Here is a 19676-nt window from a genome sequence, read left to right as displayed (position 1 = left end):
ACTTTTTCAGTCAATTTGAAGCGGAGACTGTTCTTTTTTACATCAAATTCTTTTTATTCAATAATATGGTTTTTTAAGTCAAAAAAGATGTTGTGACAATGTCTTTGTTACAAATTTTTTAATATATATTAAAAAATTTGTAACAAAGACATTGTCACATGGCGTATTCTATTACTGTATATTATTATATACTGTTTATATTGTGTGTATATTATGTACCCAGCTTTCTAGGTAGTCAAAAACGAGCTTAAAAAGATTTATACCTTCTTGAATTATACCTATTTTTCGTAATGCTTTGTTCGGATTGTACTTTAATAAAACGTTTTCCTTATCATAAAATGAGATTTTATTATACAATTAAAGTATATATTTAATGTTAATTACGAAGACAAATAGTTTTGGTATTTGCTCCTTTAAATGTTCCCTCAAACTAAATCGATTGCTACCCCCACCACCATAAATTGGACACTTCAACAATTGTAAATAGTATTTAAAAAAATAAATAACTAGAATTTTAAACTAAAAGAATATTTTCCCCATTTGCCTAATTTTTTTAAATCAGAATTGTGGCTGTGAAATTAGTCTTTTTCGTGACCAATGTAGCAGCCTAATTCGAAAAAAACGCATCTTTTCCATTTCCCGTAGATAGAAAATGTAGATTCTACGGTGCGTAGAATAAACACTATGCAATCATATCTAAAATAAAAAACATCTCTAAAAAAATATACATCACCTTAGAATAACCATTACGAATTGGGAAGGTGAATTTCCTGAGTAAAAGTAAATATCTAAATGTTATTACTTCACTAATTAATATAATCTAACTGTAAATAAATCTTATCTAACAGGTTTTATCTTGTCTTCTTAAGGTATTAACATCCACAGAAACATAAGTGTAACTTTCATCTTGCTCTGATAAAACCTTGCAATGGCAAATAAAATAATATATATCAGGTATGTCTAAGGGGAAAAATAAATCAAAACAACTTAACCCCTGATACAAAACACGTTTTATCATTAAAAAGAAACATTAATAGAAGCAAGTTGATCCCTCAATCTCTCTTGCTTTGAAAAATCCTCACAATAACACCTGAAAAAAAAAAACAGATTTGATATATAAAAATGGTAATGAAAAAATAAAGATCTGATCATAAACTAGCGATTTTAAAAGAAAAAGAAGGAGGAATTCTCTTCTTATATAAGCGAAAAAGAAAAGTAGTCAGAGTTTTTAAGAAAGATTTTTAAAAAGAAAGTTTAGAAAAAGAGTGCTTTTGTTATTGAAGAATTTGAAAATGTTGATGAAAGAGAAGAAGCAATGAAATAAATATAAGTCAAAGAAAAATTGTTTGAAGAGAAGTAAACAGAAGTTTCACCGTTTTTAATTAAAAAAAAAAAAAAAAGAAAGATATTTGTTTAAAGCTAAAAGAGCTAAAGAGGAGTTATTCATAAAAACAATATTGAACACAACAAGAAGCGTAAGAGAATATTATTTATATTATATAAAGTTATGAATATTAGAGTGCTATATATTACACGCAAATAAAACGTTTATTGAAATATATTGCAAATAGAACTTTAGCCCCTTTGAGATTAAACCTTGGCCATGCCTAACCAAATTATCCCAAAACCTCGCCCTTTCTCAACCAAGTACTCCTTACACGACTAACCTTGTTCCCAACCTCCACTTAACCTTCCAAACAACTATAAACACAAACCTCCCTAACCCCTTATCTTCATCATCACACTAACAAACGAAAAGCACTAAGTAAAATATAAATAATTTGTTCGTTGAAATATAATTAATTAAAAACAAAAAGTTTTATTGGGCTAAATATTGAGCTTGTATGCTTTATATATTAACTTACAATTCTGTGGTAAGCTTATTGTGCAATTGTTGTACGTATTTTGGTAATTATGTAATAATTATATATTATTGTTATTGTAACGGAAAATATGTTCCCATCTTATCTTGATTGCTTCTCAGACCCATCCTTCAAAAAAAAATTGTCTTTGCATATTAAAATAAACGCAAGGGTCTTGAGAAATGAGGACGAAAAAATTAAAAACATCAAAACTCTTGACCGCATTGAAAACTTAAGGAGCATAAAATTTGGATTGCGTGAAATTGAAATTTGCAAATCAATTCTCGAACAAAAACATGAACAAGAGCATGAACAAAGGAAAACAAAGAAGTTTTTCACTCAATATTTAAACACCTTTACAACCATTAAACTTTTTTTCATGACGCGTTTTATCACGTCATGAAAAAAAATGTTTTTGTCCTCCATCATCAAAAAAAAACTCAAAACGGGCATCAAAAATTCAAAAATCGTTTTGTCCCGCGATTATCAAAAAAAACTCAAAACGGGCTGCAAAATGGTTTTGTCCCAGAACTCTCCTTTTCTAGTAGTCAGATCCAAAAATATCCAGCATAACTTTTAGAAAACAGAAGAATTATCAAAGAAAACCATTGACGGATGAAGTTGTTAAACTGATTTTAATGTAAATAATAAAACAAATATAAAAAATCTGAAATGAAGCTTTTTTCTATGCGTCGACATCCTTTCAAATCTATTGTTTTACAAATATCAAGTTGAGTAAGGTATCAGTGTTGTGTTTTGGCTTGAAGATTCTAAAATTCTAACTAAAAATTTTTTTTCATCCATGTAGTCATTTCCAACGCGCGGGCGAACGCGTATGCGCGCAATTTAGGCGTCAAAAGAGCGCCTAATAATTATTTTTATTAACAAATTTGAATTTTTTTACCCAAAAAACTATTATTTTGACATGTAATAGGTTTGTTTATAATGTTTTTCACGCTTTAATGAGCTTTAGCCGTTTTTTGATCATCCTGAGCCACAGTGCAGCGCAGCGCAGCTTTAATGTCTAACATCTGGTTACCGCTATTTAAGCCTATTCCAATTGCGGCGTCTTGTTTAATGGAACCGCTGTTTTGTCTTGCTGTCATGCCGCCCATTTTTTACCCACAACCAAAACTGTACTCAAATTAATCTTCTGATTTATTTCTGGGAATCCGATTTTAACTAACCCTTTAATATTTGTTTTAACAAGTGATTAAACTAATGAATTTAGCAAGCATAATATATCTTTCAATCGTTAAGTAATATAATATCAATTTGAGAAGCCTAATACAATGCAAATTTAAATGAAAACTATTATGAATCTCTTTTAAAAAACAAAGTATTTAAAATACACGAAAAAGATGAAAACGAGAAACGATTTCTGATGCTTCAGTTGTTTCTTGAGCCAAAGTTTGAACTATTTCTACAGTACCATTTTTACTGATCACTTAAATATAAAATAAAAATTATTAGATGTAAGAGAAGATTTTCTATGATTATATTCGTTAAATTTTTGAAAAATAATTCTATTACAAAACGATATCCCAGATTATTCGTTATACGATAAACCAGATTATCGTACATAAATTAGCGTGATTTTTATTTGCAGGTTTTTTATTTTTCTTTAAATCAACTCTGGTGAGTGAAGGGAAGGGTAAGCTAAGTACTTTTTTTTGAGACGAAATAGCACATAGGAAGAGGAAAGTAGGTTTACAATCTTAGCAATCATCTTCCATTAAAGTATGACAGCAACCGCATGTGTTAGTATACCCAATTTCCAGTTGAAGATATATAATACAGGTAGAATAAAAGATGTTTTAAAGATACAAGGTAAACTTGACACAAAATCAATAGAAAAGCTGCTAAGCCAATTTTATCCCAAGCAGTTTAGCTAAAGTCAATATCGGTGCCTCGTCCTGTATTTGAAATTTAAGTAATATAATGGAAACTGCAATTCTGTGGTAAACTTATTGCGCATTTGTTGTATATATTTTTGTAATTATGTATTAATTATATATTATTGTTAGTAACTTAGTAAATAGTTGTACATGTATCTTCAAATACAAAAGCATGCCGGTAACAAAAAAGGCAAAGTCTTTAATGAGAAAAAAAGCTTTAAAAACCTCAATAAAAATTTTAAAAACATTTAGAGATGCTTATTTGCATTCGATTGCCTCAGACTTTTCAGCATTAAAAAGAATATATCCTGCAACTTTGCAATAAATGTTAAAAACTTTTAATAGAAATTAACCACATTAGAAAACTTTCTTTTATGCTTTAGGCGCATAGTTTTTTTATGAGATTTAGGGGTATGTGCTCATTTGATATTTAAGAGAGTGGGAAAAGCATGTCTTACAAAAACAATGACTTATTTAAATTGTTAGTAATCTTAAATATCGTAAAGTTACAAGTTTGCATTTATATAAATAAACTAATAAACTGAAAACAAAATACTCTTAGTGTACTAAATTGAATAAAAACATAACTATAAAGAATAATATATAAAAGTGGGAGTGTGAAAACCGTGATCCTTGGATAAACACCTTTGTGCAAAAATATTTAAAAAGTGGTTTCACACCAAATGTAAAAAAATTGAATGAAAATAGTACAACGTCGCGTTACTTTTTATTTCAGCTCAAAAGTTTAAAAAAAGTTTAACTTTTTATTCAAATTTTTTTTGTACAAAAAAAATCAAGAAACATTGATCTTTTAGGTATAATTATTCTGACTGCGCACTGAAACGATTTTTTGACTGCGCAATGACTGCGCACTGACTGCGCACTGACTGCGCACTGAAACGATTTTCTAACTTTTCTGACTGCGCACTGAAACGATAAGAAAATCTTTATTACAACTCACAAAGCAGCTTTTTTCTTAACTTTGAACTTCAGCTGCAAATTCATTTCAGATATTTCATTTACGTGACTACTTTTACAATCAGATCGAAATTTATCATCCAGCATTGACAACATTCCAACAAACGAAGATGTCGTAGCATTTTCAACCAAAATTTCACAGAGATTCTTTACGTACCACGAACCATGTGTAGGCTTTGAGTTGAGCAGATTTCCTGTTAAGCAATATATTCAAATACTACACAATCAGACATTTTTTTTAAAATATTAGATATTTAACATTCATATTGTAAAAGCTGTCCATCATCCTTACTAAGATTAAAGTTAGTTAATGGGAGGGCGTTTTTTACGTTTTACTCTGATTGTTTGACGATTGAGAATATTCCAATGAAACTCATTTCAGAAATCTCACACCGATCAACATTTGTTTTTTAAAAAAGTCAAATTTCATACATTTCATTCGACGAATTCGAATTCTATTTCTAAATCAATTCTAAAGGGACACTTTCCTTACTATAACACAGCCGGATTTGTCGTCTTAGAGCGTAAATTAGTAGACCAGAAAAATATTTAAAGAAATGAAAAAGTGCATACCCAAAATATAGGTTTCAAGGGTCAAAATTGATATTTGACACTTATCCAATGCCTAATACATGAACTTGTAGGCTTGTACATTTTCAATGCAAGAGGAGGGGAAGGAAAGGGGAGAGAGAGAGAGAGAGAGAGAGAGAGAGAGAGAGAGAGAGAGAGAGAGAGAATGGGGGAGGACAAGAGAATTTAAAAGTGAATTTCAATTTGATTTTACATCTATTTAAATATTTGAGCAAAAGTTAATTGTATCCTAAATGCTTTAAGACTTTTTAATTTAACTTTTGTTAAATCTAAAAGACAACTTCTTTTTAAATATTAAATCGTTTTTTCGGGCTTGATGAGCAAAAAAGGGCAGCCAATTTTTTTCTACATCTCAACATACATTTTATAGAATATCAGAAACATCCGAACTCCCAGTATGCTGTGTTATTTCAAATGATGAGCTATATTTACGAAATGGTGTCAAATGCCATGGAAGAAATTTGATTGGTGATGGTAATTTCAATTTCTGGTATAACTACATTTCTGATGGTTGGTTCAAAAGAATTGATCTCCTTTTTTTGTTTAAAGGTGTCTAGAGTTTTAAATTTCTAGTTTTTTTAAATGAGTTTGAACAGAAAAAACATTAGAAATTTGTACAAATCTTCTTTTACTGTGCGAGCTATAATAACTGAAGATCATGCAACAGATTTTTCACTGGTTTTTTATTTAAAAACGGATAAAACAAAAAAGATGGAGTTGCTGTTTTTAAAGTTTGACAAAACAGGAAATTAAATAAATGAAAAAACACATAACTCAATAATCACAGTTTCTTTGACAAACAACAAAATATTGATTTTATTGTGGAAAATTCGTGGCACATGTCGTTGTTTTTATCAGAAAATCAATGTAGTAGTACATTTTAATAAGTAATTATAATTATAGTCTATTAGTTGATTGACTAAGTTTTGCCCTTAAATGCAAAAGTTGTGGCCATGTTATGTATTAGGCCATGGATAGCATTACAAAACGGCGCAGTATTTAAATCAAAAGACAAACCTAGTTAATGTATTGCACAATAAAAGATATCTGTGCTGTCTATTTAAAAAAGAATGTGTAAACCCACACATATATAAGATTATTACCTTGGGCAATTGAGAAAAAAATATCTTTGTCTTTCCAAACGTTTTGGTCAAGCATAAATGGCTTGTAAATGCTATGTTGGTTAGGATTTGGTTGAATAGATTCTGTCTCCCAAGTTTGAATAAAAAAAAGCTTAGGCTTATTCTGCAAACAAGTTAAATTGACGACTTTTGATGCCATGTTATCTTTCTGCAAGACGCTTTTTTTTTCTACTATGTAATCTTGATTGCGACAAAGCACACAGACAACAAAACAATCGTAAATATCATGTTTTAAACCTTTTTTTTGAATAATCTTCAAGATTTCTTCGCTACTTTTATTCTTTTTAACTATAACTTGAAATCTCAGAAAGGAGAACGTTTTCCTTAATACCTTTTCGTCTTTTTGGTTTACTTCGTTTAATTCATTACTGTCTGTAATGAATATAAGGCAAATTCCTGAACATTTATTTTCCATTGAGTAGAACTTGTTGCTGGCTGAAAAAAAAATATTTCAATCAAATAACGTAAATAACAAATAAGGAAAATGGATAAAATTTTAAAACGAAAAGATGGTGGTTTTTTTTTTATAGAAAAAAAAGACAGAAGTTATACCCCCCCCCCCCCATTAAACAAAAAAAAAAAAAACTTAAAAATAACTGAATTTTTAAGGTGTCAAATTGGTAGCAAGCGCCGCCAAAGTAATAATATTCGGCTAAGCATCACCGAAGTTACGATATTCCGCTAAGCCAATATCGTACCACGAAGTTGACTGAAATAAAGTAAGATTTGTGATTTGACTCCATACCACAAATTTATTGAAACACAAACTTCGCTTTAAGTTCGTACTCTAAATTTAATTGATATGAGTTTTGAGTTACATTTTACAAATAATCCTCACTAGTACGATTTTCCATTGCTCATCTATTGAATTTTATATTCAAACTTATTTTTCTTAGCTTATTTTTTTTTCTTTTCTACTTTTAAAAATAACTGCATTTTGTACACAATAAAATTTCAGTTGATAATAAAATTTCATTGGAAAAACTGTGAATTGCGGCTTCTATTATTATCTATTAATTAGCGTTGGTATTTTAATGAAAAAAAATTTGAGATTAAGACCAAAATACAATTAAATACGAATTTTGACCTAAAGCTCTTATACCGAAGCGGAAGCCTAATTTTAACCACGACATTCATCAAAATTTGTTTTGCGATTTTAAACAAAACTCCGTTAGTTACTTTGACTGCTTTCTTTTTTGATAAGCAATTTTTGCTGTTATAATCGATGTGCATATTTAAAAATTGCACATCGATCATCACAGCAAATTAATGCTCGCAATCTCAATATTTGTCATAATCCAAAAATCTTGGGATTTCGATGAGCATTTTTTCTGGGATTCTTTGAGTGTTTGAAGAATTTCTAAGTATTTTTAGTTTTACTGTTTAAAATTATTAGAAACTTTGTTAGATATCTGGGAATCGATTTTATGGAAATTTTCGGCTTCGCAAATCTATGAGATTTGAGAAGAAATTTCTTAACTATTTAGATTTTTTTTCCATCAAGATTTTGATGAAGATCAAGTCAAATGAAAGTTTATTAACAGGACGATCAGTCAATCCCAATAAAAGAGAAGAAGGATCTAAGTCTTAGACGGGCCTTCGACAAGTCCCCCTTTTGTGAGTTACATCGCCTTCAAGAATTTGTAAGCCATATATTCTTTACCATACATATCAAAGTACCATAATCTGGCCCGAAAAGCTCAACTTGGTATCCAAGATAAACTTTATAATACTATGGCAAAGGGTGACGCAGCTAATAGTTAACGTAAATTTAGTATGCAACTATATATCATCATATCTAAACCTATTTGATGTTCTGTTGGATCACCAGGTTCCCCGTTTGATGAACACTACATATATACACAATAGTTGGCTTTATTATGTTCTTCATATTTACCAACTTTATTAAGTAACCGAATTCTTCAAACTGAGATACATTGTAACATTTTCATATTTTGCGCTATTTTTTTGATATACATTGTAACATTTTCATTTTTGCGCTGTTTTATTGAGATGAGTTGTAACATTTTTATTGAGTTACCAAATTCTATAAATTAAGAGATGCATTATGATATTTTCATTTTCGCGCTATTTTGTTGATATAGATTGTAAGACTTTCATTTTCGCGCTATTTTATTAACATACATTGTCAAATTTAAATATTTGCGCTGTTTTTTAGGTATTCATTGTAACATTTTCATTTTCGCGCTGTTTTATTGATTGAGGAAAATCGGGTTATACCGTCCGTCGTGTATGACCGGACACTTAATAATCAAAGTTTACACCGGACACTTAATAATCAAAATTTACACCGGACACTTAATAATCAAAATTACACTATTAATAATCAAAATTTACACAATGAAAATCAAACCATTTTACAATAAAAAAAACCCTATTCGATAGATAATTTGTTTCTCTGTCATATTAATAGGAACACACTGTACTATTGATTTTATTATTTATATAAATTAATTGTAAATAACACTCAGTAAATAAAATAGAGGTTTTCCACATCGGCTCTCCTGAGTAACGGAAATAAAAAGTATGCGATAAAAACTAAAAACACAGACAGATAATTTGATGCTGATTACAAATCTGTTTAGTTTTTTCAAAAAAAAAACGAAAAAAGTTTACTTTAAAAAAAACGGATTAGAGTAATTTAGGCTAAAACCAGACACCACTGTTGTGTTTCCACTTAACATCACTATTTATATTTTTTATTATATTTATATTTCTCATCAAAATAATTTTTTTCTTTCGCATACTTTTTATATTGACTTTCTCTCACTTCTTTGTCGTATAGTGATTTCTCAACTATCGTTGAAGGAAATTTATTTTTTGGTGTTTTTATTAAATAACAATGTGGCTGATGATTTTCCAGTTATGGCTTGAGGAGCACATCAATAATTTTGAAGCATGCATTGAAGTTCTTTTCTCCAATTTCTACCCATAACATGAGTTGCTTTTATTGTTTTTTTTATTACTTGCATGAATCTTTCTACTTTACCGTTTGCTTGCGAATACCAAGAAGTTACTTTAATGTTTTATATCAATATTTTCGAAATATAACTTTAAAGCCTCACTTTCAAATGGTGGACCGTTGTCACTTCTTATTTTGTTAGGATAACCAAATATAGCAAATTTTCTAATTTATGATATTTATTTTCATTATGACAACAAACGGGTATCTGGATTACACATCTTCTACAACAAAGAAAAACTCTCCTGATGGTAATGCTCCGAAGAAACCCATTGCTAAATCATCCTAAACGTGTTCTGGTAGAACTGACATTTTAATTTGTTCATGGTTTAGCGTGAATTTGCTTGGCATCCAAGACATTTTTCAATATGTGATTTTATATCGGTATTTATAGTGACCCAAAATATTTTTTGAAGCAATAATCCTTTGCATTTTTCAACAACTAAATGTCCTTCATGTGCAATAGGTAAAGCTCTTTTTTAAAGAGATTTTGGTGAGGCAATTCTTGTTTCTTTTAATATTATCCCCTCATGATCAGTTAACTCATGTTGAAATCTACGATATGGTTCCAGTATTGAGTTGTCATACCATTTACCAGGTGATAATGCATTCTTTACTGCAACTAAACTGATGTCTTTTACTGTCTCCGTTTTTATATCTTCAAGTGATATTGATTTGGGTACCATTTTTGTATCTAAAAAATTTATTTAAGCTGCCACTTCATTATCATCTGACTAATTTGGTACTCATCTGGGATATAGTTTCTGTATGTAAATTCTGTAATGCTCTCTTCTCCTTTTTTAAGTATTATGTCAAAATCATATGCCTGCAATTTGATTTGCCATCTTGCGATGCGTGCATTTAGTTTAGAACTGTATGAAAAGATAAACTTGAGTGGTTTGTGGTCCACTACAACCTTTACGTTTTTTCCATTTAGGTACAAATGTAATTTTTCAATTGCCCATACCAAAGCCAGAGCTTCCTTTTTTGTAATGCTATATTTTAACTCAGCTGCTGTCAGTGACCCTCTTATGTAGCAAATTGGTTTGATTCCAATACCTTCTTTTTGTAAAAGTATTCCTCCCATAGCATGATTACTGGCATCAGTAACTAACTGTATTTCTTTGCTAGGATCATAAAAAACCAAAACCAATTCACTTGATAATTCATGTTTAAGCATGTTGAAAGCACCATGCTTTTGGACCCACTTAAGTTTTGTATCTTTTTTTAATAGTTCACATAATACTGTTGTTTTTTCACTAAAGCCTTTAACGAACCTTGACACATAAGTGCATATACCTAATGTATGTGTTTTGATAAACAATAGTTCTAACTTCCTTAATAAATTTTGTTCATCTGATGTGTATAGTATAGTCCCAACCAACATAAGACGCCAGTAAGACGTCTAGACGCCTTAAAAATGATTTAAACACGTCTTAAAGACGTCTTATGTTGGGAGGGATATCACCACTGATAAATTTTACTCCATCTATTTTACTATAAGTTTGTTCCATAGTTTTTTGAAAAATCTCGAACGAATTGTTAAAACCATATACTTATCTTTTGTGTCGATAAACTCTCTCATTTATTTGAAAATTAGTGATTTTTCTGGGCTCGACATCTAACTCGAACTGAGTATAAGCTTCTTTCATTTCTAACTTAGTAAATATTTTTTAACCATACTTTTTATCTATTACAGAATCCAATGTAGGCATTGGGTATCTTTCACGTTTAATTGCTTTGCTGATGGTTCTAGCATTTAGACACAACCGTACCGTTTTATTTGCTTTTGGTACAATTACACAATCACTAATCCATTCTTACCATCTTTCAACTTTTTCAATAATGTCTGCTTCTTCAAGACGCCTTAGTTCTGCTGGAAAGTCTTTTTGAAGGTGATAAGGCGACGTAAATTTCGTGCAATTGGTTGCATGTTTTCATCTACATGAAGTTTGAATTGGAAGCTTTATAGCTTCCCAATTTGCATCAAAATAATGCAAATTATTATATTTTTGATTTAGTGGAAACTTAATTTCATCATCAATATTTTTACACACATTAAAATGCTGCGTGATTTCATTTGATTTATTAGCTTATAAAATCACACCATTATCTTTGCTAAGAACAAAGTTTCCATTTTTATCAATTTTTTAAAATGTTCAGCTCCTTTGCGGTTTCTAATCCCATTATATTTCCAACATTATTTTTATTTACAACATAGATTTTGTTTGTAGCTATTTCGTATTTTGCTTCAATTTCAGCCTTTAAACAATCTATCAACTTTAGAGGCTTTGAAGCATAAGGAAATATCACCGTTAATGATTATGATACCATATACACCGTTGATGTTAGTAATAAATTAAGATTGTGGTTTTTAATCCTTTCGAAAATGTTTCTGTCAATTAGATTCACACTAGAACCTGAGTCAATAATCATTTTTATCATAACATTTCCCACCAGTACATTTATTGATTTCGTTTTATAGGATTGTCCTCTTTGTTTTGAACTAAATGTTAGCGCATGCGCTTCCTCTAATTCATTTTCTGAGTTGCTTTCACTTTTGTTTTCATTATTTATCTCTTTAACTTACCGCATTGTCCTGTAAGGCATTTTTAAAGAACTTCTGCAACAAATGGCTAGATGATTTTTCTTTTAACATTTATAGCATGTTTGCCAATAGCTTTAAACATTTTTTGTGCCCAACAAAATTATTGTCCCCACATCGAAAGCATAACAAGAAATTTTCTCTTTTATATACAGCTGCGGACAAAACTACGTGAACGATTGCAAATAGTTTTTTTTAATGAAATTTTCGATGTCTTAAAATATGTTTATAGTTTAATACTATATATGGTTGGATAGAGCGTTTTTTGCTCTATAAGACTGTGTAAAGTGTATTCTCTAATAATTTGTTTAAAATTAAACATATCTAAATGTTCAAAAAGCATCAAATATTTTGCGCGACAAAACCACGTGAACGATTTATAAAAGCGTCATTTTTGATGCAAATTATATTATATTCACATCGAAATCAGTGCTTTTAAAAATCGTTCATGTGGTTTTGGTATTCTAAGAACTTACAATCATTTAAATTTCTCAAGATTATTCTGTTTAACATCAAAAAATTAAAAAAATTAAACTATAATGGTTCGTCAAACTGATTCAAAAATTGAAAGCTTGGTTTTGCGTTTGCGCAAAGAAGAAAAATGGTCCATTGGGCAAATTGCAGCTCATGCGAAGATGTCAAAAGGTGGAATACATAAAATTATACACCGAGAAAAGAGCAAAAAGATCGTTAAGAAAGGTGGTCGTGCACGTATTACGGATAAGCGGTAATATTCCTTTAATTTTATTTTTTTTTATATTTAATCTTAATAATATTAATGTTAATGTTAATTTTAATGTTTAACATTTTATTTTTTAGTACTGATCGAAAAATTGTGCGAAAATCTCTTGAGAATCCACATTTGACAGCCCCTGAAATTCGTCTGCAAACAGGCATGGAAAACGTAAGCACACCTGCAAAGAAACCATTCCTTAAGCCCAGGCACGTCAAAGATCGCCTACAGTTCGCTAAAGATCACTTAAACTGGACTGTTGAAAATTGGAAAACAGTTTTGTGGTCGGATGAAAGTAAATTTAACATGGTTTGCAGCGACGGTCGAGGTTATGTTAGGCGTCCAGTAGGTAAAAGATTTGCAAAAGAGTATACAATAGGAACTGTAAAATTTGGGGGTGGCAATATAATGGTTTGGGGGTGTTTCTCCTGGGCTGGAATTGGTCCGTTGTACCGTGTAAACGGTATAATGGACCAACTACAGTACAGGGAAATATTATCTAATCAAATGTTGCCACACGCTTTAGAAAAAATGCCTCACAATTGGGTTTATCAACATGATAATGACCCTAAACATACAGCTTTGACTGTAAAAAATTGGCTCATAAATAATAGCATAATGGTTTTGAAGTGGCCTGCCCAATCTCCCGACTTAAATCCAATCAAAAATTTATGGATTAAAGTTGAGCGACGCTTGGGAGGTTGCAAATTTAAAAAACCGGATGAACTTTTTCGAGCCGTACAGTATGAATGGGAGGCATTACCAAAACAGTTACTAGAAACTCTTGTAGAATCTGTGCCAAGACGGTTCAAGGCCGTTATCGATTCTAAAGGCTATGCAACTAAATATTAATGTTTGTTTTTTTTTTAGAATCTATTATTTGTTGATGTTAGTAAAATTATTCTTTTACGTTTGTATAATCGTTCACGTGGTTTTGTCGCGCAAAATATTTGATGCTTTTTGAACATTTAGATATGTTTAATTTTAAACAAATTATTAGAGAATACACTTTACACAGTCTTATAGAGCAAAAAACGCTCTATCCAACCATATATAGTATTAAACTATAAACTTATTTTAAGACATTGAAAATTTCATAAAAAAAAACTATTTGCAATCGTTCACGTAGTTTTGTCCGCAGCTGTATAACATCACTTTGCTGAAGTCCTGATTTAAAATGTGTTGCCTGTTTTCATTTTCTGGAAACAGTTAGTTTTTTTAAATGGTCTACTGAGTCCTTTGACATCTCTTCTGTGATTTGGTTGGTTTTTTTATTTGACATTTCTTTGACTTGTAGTTTTGATATTCCCATTTTGCGACCAATTTCAGTTTGTTTATCAATGTTCACTTGAGAAAATCATTTCTCTATCCTTGAGAAGTTTTAACATCAATTTTTTAGGATGGCATTCTGATGTAAATTGATCCTTTACTGCCTCAGCAATATCTGAAAAAGCGCAATATTCAGCTTGTTTTCGAAATCGAGTAACAAAGCTCACAGTACTCAGTACATACTACAGTATTTGTTGTATCACTTTCATTTATGATAAATTGTTCTACACCTGGAAGATTACTAATTGCTTTTGCCATGTTTTAACTATTAAAGTTTATCAACTTAAAATTAGTTCTGTTTTATTCCTTAAAATTGAAGAATTACACATATTTAGACCTGATTGAGGGTATTTTAATAGTATTGAACATATAAAACTAACCTGTGGACAAAGGTTTCACAGTTTCATCTACGTTGTCATAGTAATTATCAGCAGTTGGGCTTCCAGCTTGTTTTGTGAAACCTAATAAAAGTTTCTCATTTCTGATACCTGATTATAAAATTTCATTAACAATTACATGATATAACTGCATTTGCATAGTAAAAATATAAGTTTTCCTCGTAACAATTAATAGCTTACTGAGGTACCATGTTGTGTTATTGCATAAATACTTTTAGAAAAACTTGCAGTTTCAGTAGAATAATAGATAATAAAACTTCAAGAATTAAATTTAGTTCTTGAAGTTTTATTATCTACTATTCTACTGAAACTCCCTATATTTTAATCCGAGTAATAGAATTATACACACACACACACACATATATACACAACCGTTCATACTTATTCAAAAGACACAACTGTTATGTGACGTAACTAGTCAGTTACTGCACTGCTCATAGACTGTTTATTAGGCTTTAGTATGTGAAACGAAATAAAAACGATATTCAATTTCTATTTGGTTTCAGCTAATAACAATAATAAATTTTTTTTTCTAATAGCAATCCATCCTTAGACGTCTAATGCCTACTGGGTAGCAAGATAAAAGATATTTATGTTGAAGATTCATTTGCTTTCTGGAAGAATAGAAAGCATCGTATGCAGAGCTGTTTCCTACAGCTGAAGATCTGTTTGCTGCTCCAGCAAGTGAAGCGTATGTTGAGAGAATATTTTCGTTAACTGGTTACCTTACATCATCTAAATGCAACCACATGTCAAAATTTTTATGGATGAGAGCATTTTTTAAATTGAATAAAGTGCTGCTAGTGCACCAATGAACTGCATTACGAAGTGATGCTTACTGCTGACAATAAAACAATTCGCTGTTTCATTCAGAGCTGCTACATCAGGTGTCAGGAAGATAACTATAAAAACCACAACTAACTCGTTATGCTTTACCAATAATAATATGGTAAATTGCACAATGCTTACAAATGTGTAATAATAATAGACATAAACTACTTAAATGATGAAAGTGCTTCATACGAAGAATAAAAGTCATCAAGGTTTTCACTTTCGACAACTCAATAAATAACTAATTAATTATTACTTGCTACTGATGGATCTAAACATGATGCTGCAGCTGGAAGAAGATTTAACCCGGACATGCAAGAATGTAGAATATAATCGAAACATTTCTCAAAATCTTTAAGAAGTGATCGTGAGAATGACTTGACTAAAAATTGTTGTATGTGAGCCTCCAACTCCAAAAGAGTACCCACATAAAGAGACAAAGACCTGCCATCAGTTTGCAAAATATTTGTCTGCTGGGAAAATGGTGCTAGCAATCAACCGCGTCAAACCGCATAAAAATAGGTAATTTGTGTCAACTGCGTATCTTTAAACTCACTTCAAACCTAACTATTGGTTTTATTTAAACTGCTCCCAATTTTTTTCTAATTAATGAAGGTTAATAGTTCATGTTTGAACATATGATTAGCATGTATCTTTTAAACTGTGACTACACAAGCACTGTAAAAGTAGGCTTTTTTCACCAAAAAATCATGTTTTTTGAAACACAAGGTGGCTTGTGTAGTCACAAAAACAAAGCTAGAGTTCTGAAACTTTCCAGATCTAATTTTCTCACATATACGCAGCAGATAAATGCTAGGAGCACTCAAAATATAATGTGACCCTGAAAACAAGACACCCTAATACATACATACATATATACATATATATATATATATATATATATATATATATATATATATATATATATATATATATATATATATATATATATAATATTTTATAACTGAAAGGTATATACAGTGCTTCCAGAAAGTATTAGCGAACTCGTAACTTTTTTTATTATAAACAACTTCAAATAAACATAAATTATAAAGTAATTTTAATTTTGAACTAGTTTATACTTTGTAATGAAAGTTAAAACCAATTAAATTTAATTACAATGTCAAATATTGTCAACCTGCTTGTTTTTTTTATTAGTTAATTAGAAGTTTAATGAGCACTCGAAAAAATGTCTGAAATTTAGCGCGCAAAAGTATTAGCGCACTCATTTAAAATGTATTAGCACACTCGTTTTGTTCCTTTAAGAAAAACTTTTTTGGTTAATTTTTGTTATAAACTCTCTGCTGATTAACAATAGTCAATAAAAAATATAAGAAGAATAAATTGAAGTGGCGGAAATAGCATTTGAAATACAGTTAGTTAAAACTTTAAATTGCAACAACAAAAATATGGGTTTAAGGAGCATATCAATTGAAACAAGTTGGCAAGTTGTTTGCCTGAACAAAAGTGGTCTCAGCAATTGAGAAATTGGACGTCAACTTGAAATCATTGAATGCAGTGTTAGAACAAAGCTCAAAAATTATAATGAGTTTGGAACTGTCAAAGACAAAAATCGCTCTGGTCGTCCAAAAAAATATGTCAGAAAGGGACGAAAATAAAGCAATTATACTCGCTAGACGCAACCCAAACATGAGCATAGCCGAAATCGTCTCAGATCTGAATACAGCGTTAGGTGCACATCAAGTTAGCCCTTCAACAATTAGCAAGCTTGTGAAGAATAAACATCTCAATTCATACCTTGCAACAAAGAAGCCACTATTAAGTATCCAAGACTGTCTCAAGCGAAGATAATGGTGCAAAGAGAGAGCTGCATGGACTGTAGAGCAATGAAGAAAAGTAATTTTCTTGTACGAGTCAAATTTTGAAAAGGGTTGTCGTGAGGAGATACAAAAATGAAAAATGTAATCCTCGCTTTATCATGTCAAGAGTTCAAGAAGGAGGAGGTTCAATTGGCATTTGAGGCTGCATTGCTGGATCTAGCAATGGACTGGCGCATCTTTACACTGATCGCCTTAATCAACATCGATACAGAGAGATCTTAGAAGATTGTTTAAAGTCATGAATGGACGTTTTCAAGGCTGACTCCACCTGGCAATTTCAGCAAGATAACGCTCCTTGCCACACAGCACGCTCAATAAAGTAATACATGGAAGAAAAACGGTTGAACCTAATGCCTTGGCCCGCTCGTTCACCTGATTTAAATCCTATTGACAATCTTTGGGGTTGGATGGACTGCAAATTACAAAAAAGCAACCCCACTAACTTGGTGTAGCTTAAGACGCAAATGCAAGAGTTGTGGAATACCGTGCCACAAGAATTAATCAGAAAACTTATATATTCTATGCCACGTAGAGTCTTGTCATGCCTTAAAAACAAAGGCGATCACATAAAATATTAAACTTTCATTGAGTCTTTACAAAATAGCAAGTGCGCTAATACTTTTGCACACTTTTTTAACCCCTTAACTGTGTCTGACGGATATATCCGCCTTTCAAGGGTGTAGCTCTTCGTGTGTCTGACGGATATATCCGTTTATTGGAACTGTAGGCTTATATATGTCTGACGGATATTTCCGCATTTTGGAACTGTTGCACCGTTTGTGACTGACGGATATTTCCGTTTTTTACATGAGTTAATCAACAGATCAGATATGATAAGTTAAAAGCAAGTTTGTTTATTTATGTTATGTAATAACTTTTAACAAAAGTATGGTCTTCATTTTATACTCTAGAGTTTTTTCAAAATATGGCTGATAGCTTTATATGACAATGATTTAGTTTAGTGGAAAAGTAAACATGGCTTCGGCTAGAAAGTCTTACCCTAAAAGAAGTAATTGTTCTGTTCAAGATCTAATTGAATACATGGGAGAAAGCGATAAATTATCTGATACTAGTTCTAATTATGGTTCTTCTAATGAAGGTTCAGTTAAATCTGTTACAGAAGAAAAAATAGTTTGCTCATCATCAGCAGATGATGATAGTGAAACTGGCCTTGTTGACACTGATGTAATGCAATTGGAACAAGATAATAGAAACGATGGACCGAATTGGGTTAAAATAGACGGTTATAAAGCAAATTTTGCTAAATTTGAGAGTAATCCAGGACCTCATCCAAGTTTTATAGTTAATAGCAGATCTCTTACTATATTTGAAGCATTTGTAACAGACGACATCGTTGATCTTATTGTCGAGCAAAGTAACCTTTTCGCAGTACAATATCGTAAAAATAATATAATTAAAAACAGATCTCGAGTTCAAAAATGGATACCTTTAGTCAGAATCGACATCAGGCTCTATATAGCATTCATTTTATATCGTGGAGTCTTATGGAAACCAACAAATGTTATGTATTTTTCAACAAACCCTCTGTTTGACACACCACTCTTAAGAAAAGTATTGTCTTTTGATAGGTTTTGTCTTATTGAGAAGTTTCTTCATTTTGTTGATAACAGTAGGTTGCCAATAAATTTCTGTAAAATAGCAAAAATTAAACCGACCTATGACTATCTAGTAAATAAATTCAAAACTCTGTATATACCAAATAAAAATATATCAATAGACGAATCACTGCTGCTTTGGAAAGGTCATTTAAGCTGGAAGCAAAACATTCCAAGCAAGCGTTCCAGATTTGAAATGAAGTCCTTTGCATTATGTGAATCAGCTACTGGCTATATTTGGAATTGTTTTTTGTACACTGGTAAGGAAATGACTGACAGTTTTGCTCCAGACTTGAAAAAATACAAATATCAAGCTACTAAAATTGTTATTACTCTAATGGATAGCTTAATTGGTAATGGCTATTGTTTACACATTGATAATTGGTATACATCTTATGAAATTTCCAAAGTATTGCTGGATCATAATACTGATTGCATTGGTACATTACGTAATAATCGCAAACAGTTACCGCAGGATACAAAGAATGCTAAAATTAAAATTGGTGATATTTTAGTTCGATATGATACTAAAACAAATGTAATGTGTACCAAATGGAGAGACAAGAAAGATGAGCACATGCTGAGTACCTGTGTTCAAAATGATACAACCACTGTTAATAGAGCTGGCATAGAAAAAAATATTCCTCTAGTGATGCATGAATATAACAGAAACATGGGTGGTGTTGACCAATCTGATCAAATGTTGACAACATATGAATCCGAAAGAAAAAGACAAAAAAAGTGGTATAAAAAGATTTTTATGCATTTGATTAGCGTTTGTGCATTCAATGCAAATATTATAAACTATAAGTTATCACCTAATATGACATCCTTACAGTTTAGAGAGTCCATTATCAAAGAGAGCATTG

At 30.8% G+C, this 19676-nt stretch overlaps 1 protein-coding gene across 1 annotated transcript in view; it reads right to left on the bottom strand.

The window, feature by feature from the left end:
- Positions 1 to 4230: 4230 nt before the first annotated feature.
- LOC149881765 (uncharacterized) overlaps positions 4231 to 19676 on the bottom strand; it is a 49053-nt gene continuing 33607 nt past the window's right edge. The window contains exons 10-12 of the mRNA XM_090065962.1: positions 14502 to 14582; positions 6433 to 6906; positions 4231 to 4932 (exon numbers count right to left, since the gene is read on the bottom strand). Coding sequence (XP_089922088.1) covers positions 4718 to 4932; positions 6433 to 6906; positions 14502 to 14582 — 770 coding nt within the window. The 3' untranslated portion in view covers positions 4231 to 4717. The remainder of the gene's footprint in view (positions 4933 to 6432; positions 6907 to 14501; positions 14583 to 19676) is intronic.

The sequence above is a fragment of the Hydra viridissima genome, unplaced genomic scaffold (genome assembly GCF_058129835.1).
Source record: "Hydra viridissima isolate aposymbiotic clone 2 unplaced genomic scaffold, HvirCarnegie_v1 scaffold_11, whole genome shotgun sequence".
NCBI lineage: Eukaryota > Metazoa > Cnidaria > Hydrozoa > Anthoathecata > Hydridae > Hydra > Hydra viridissima.
Note: the sequence above shows the minus strand (reverse complement) of the source record. Positions and strands in the feature narration are given on the sequence as shown.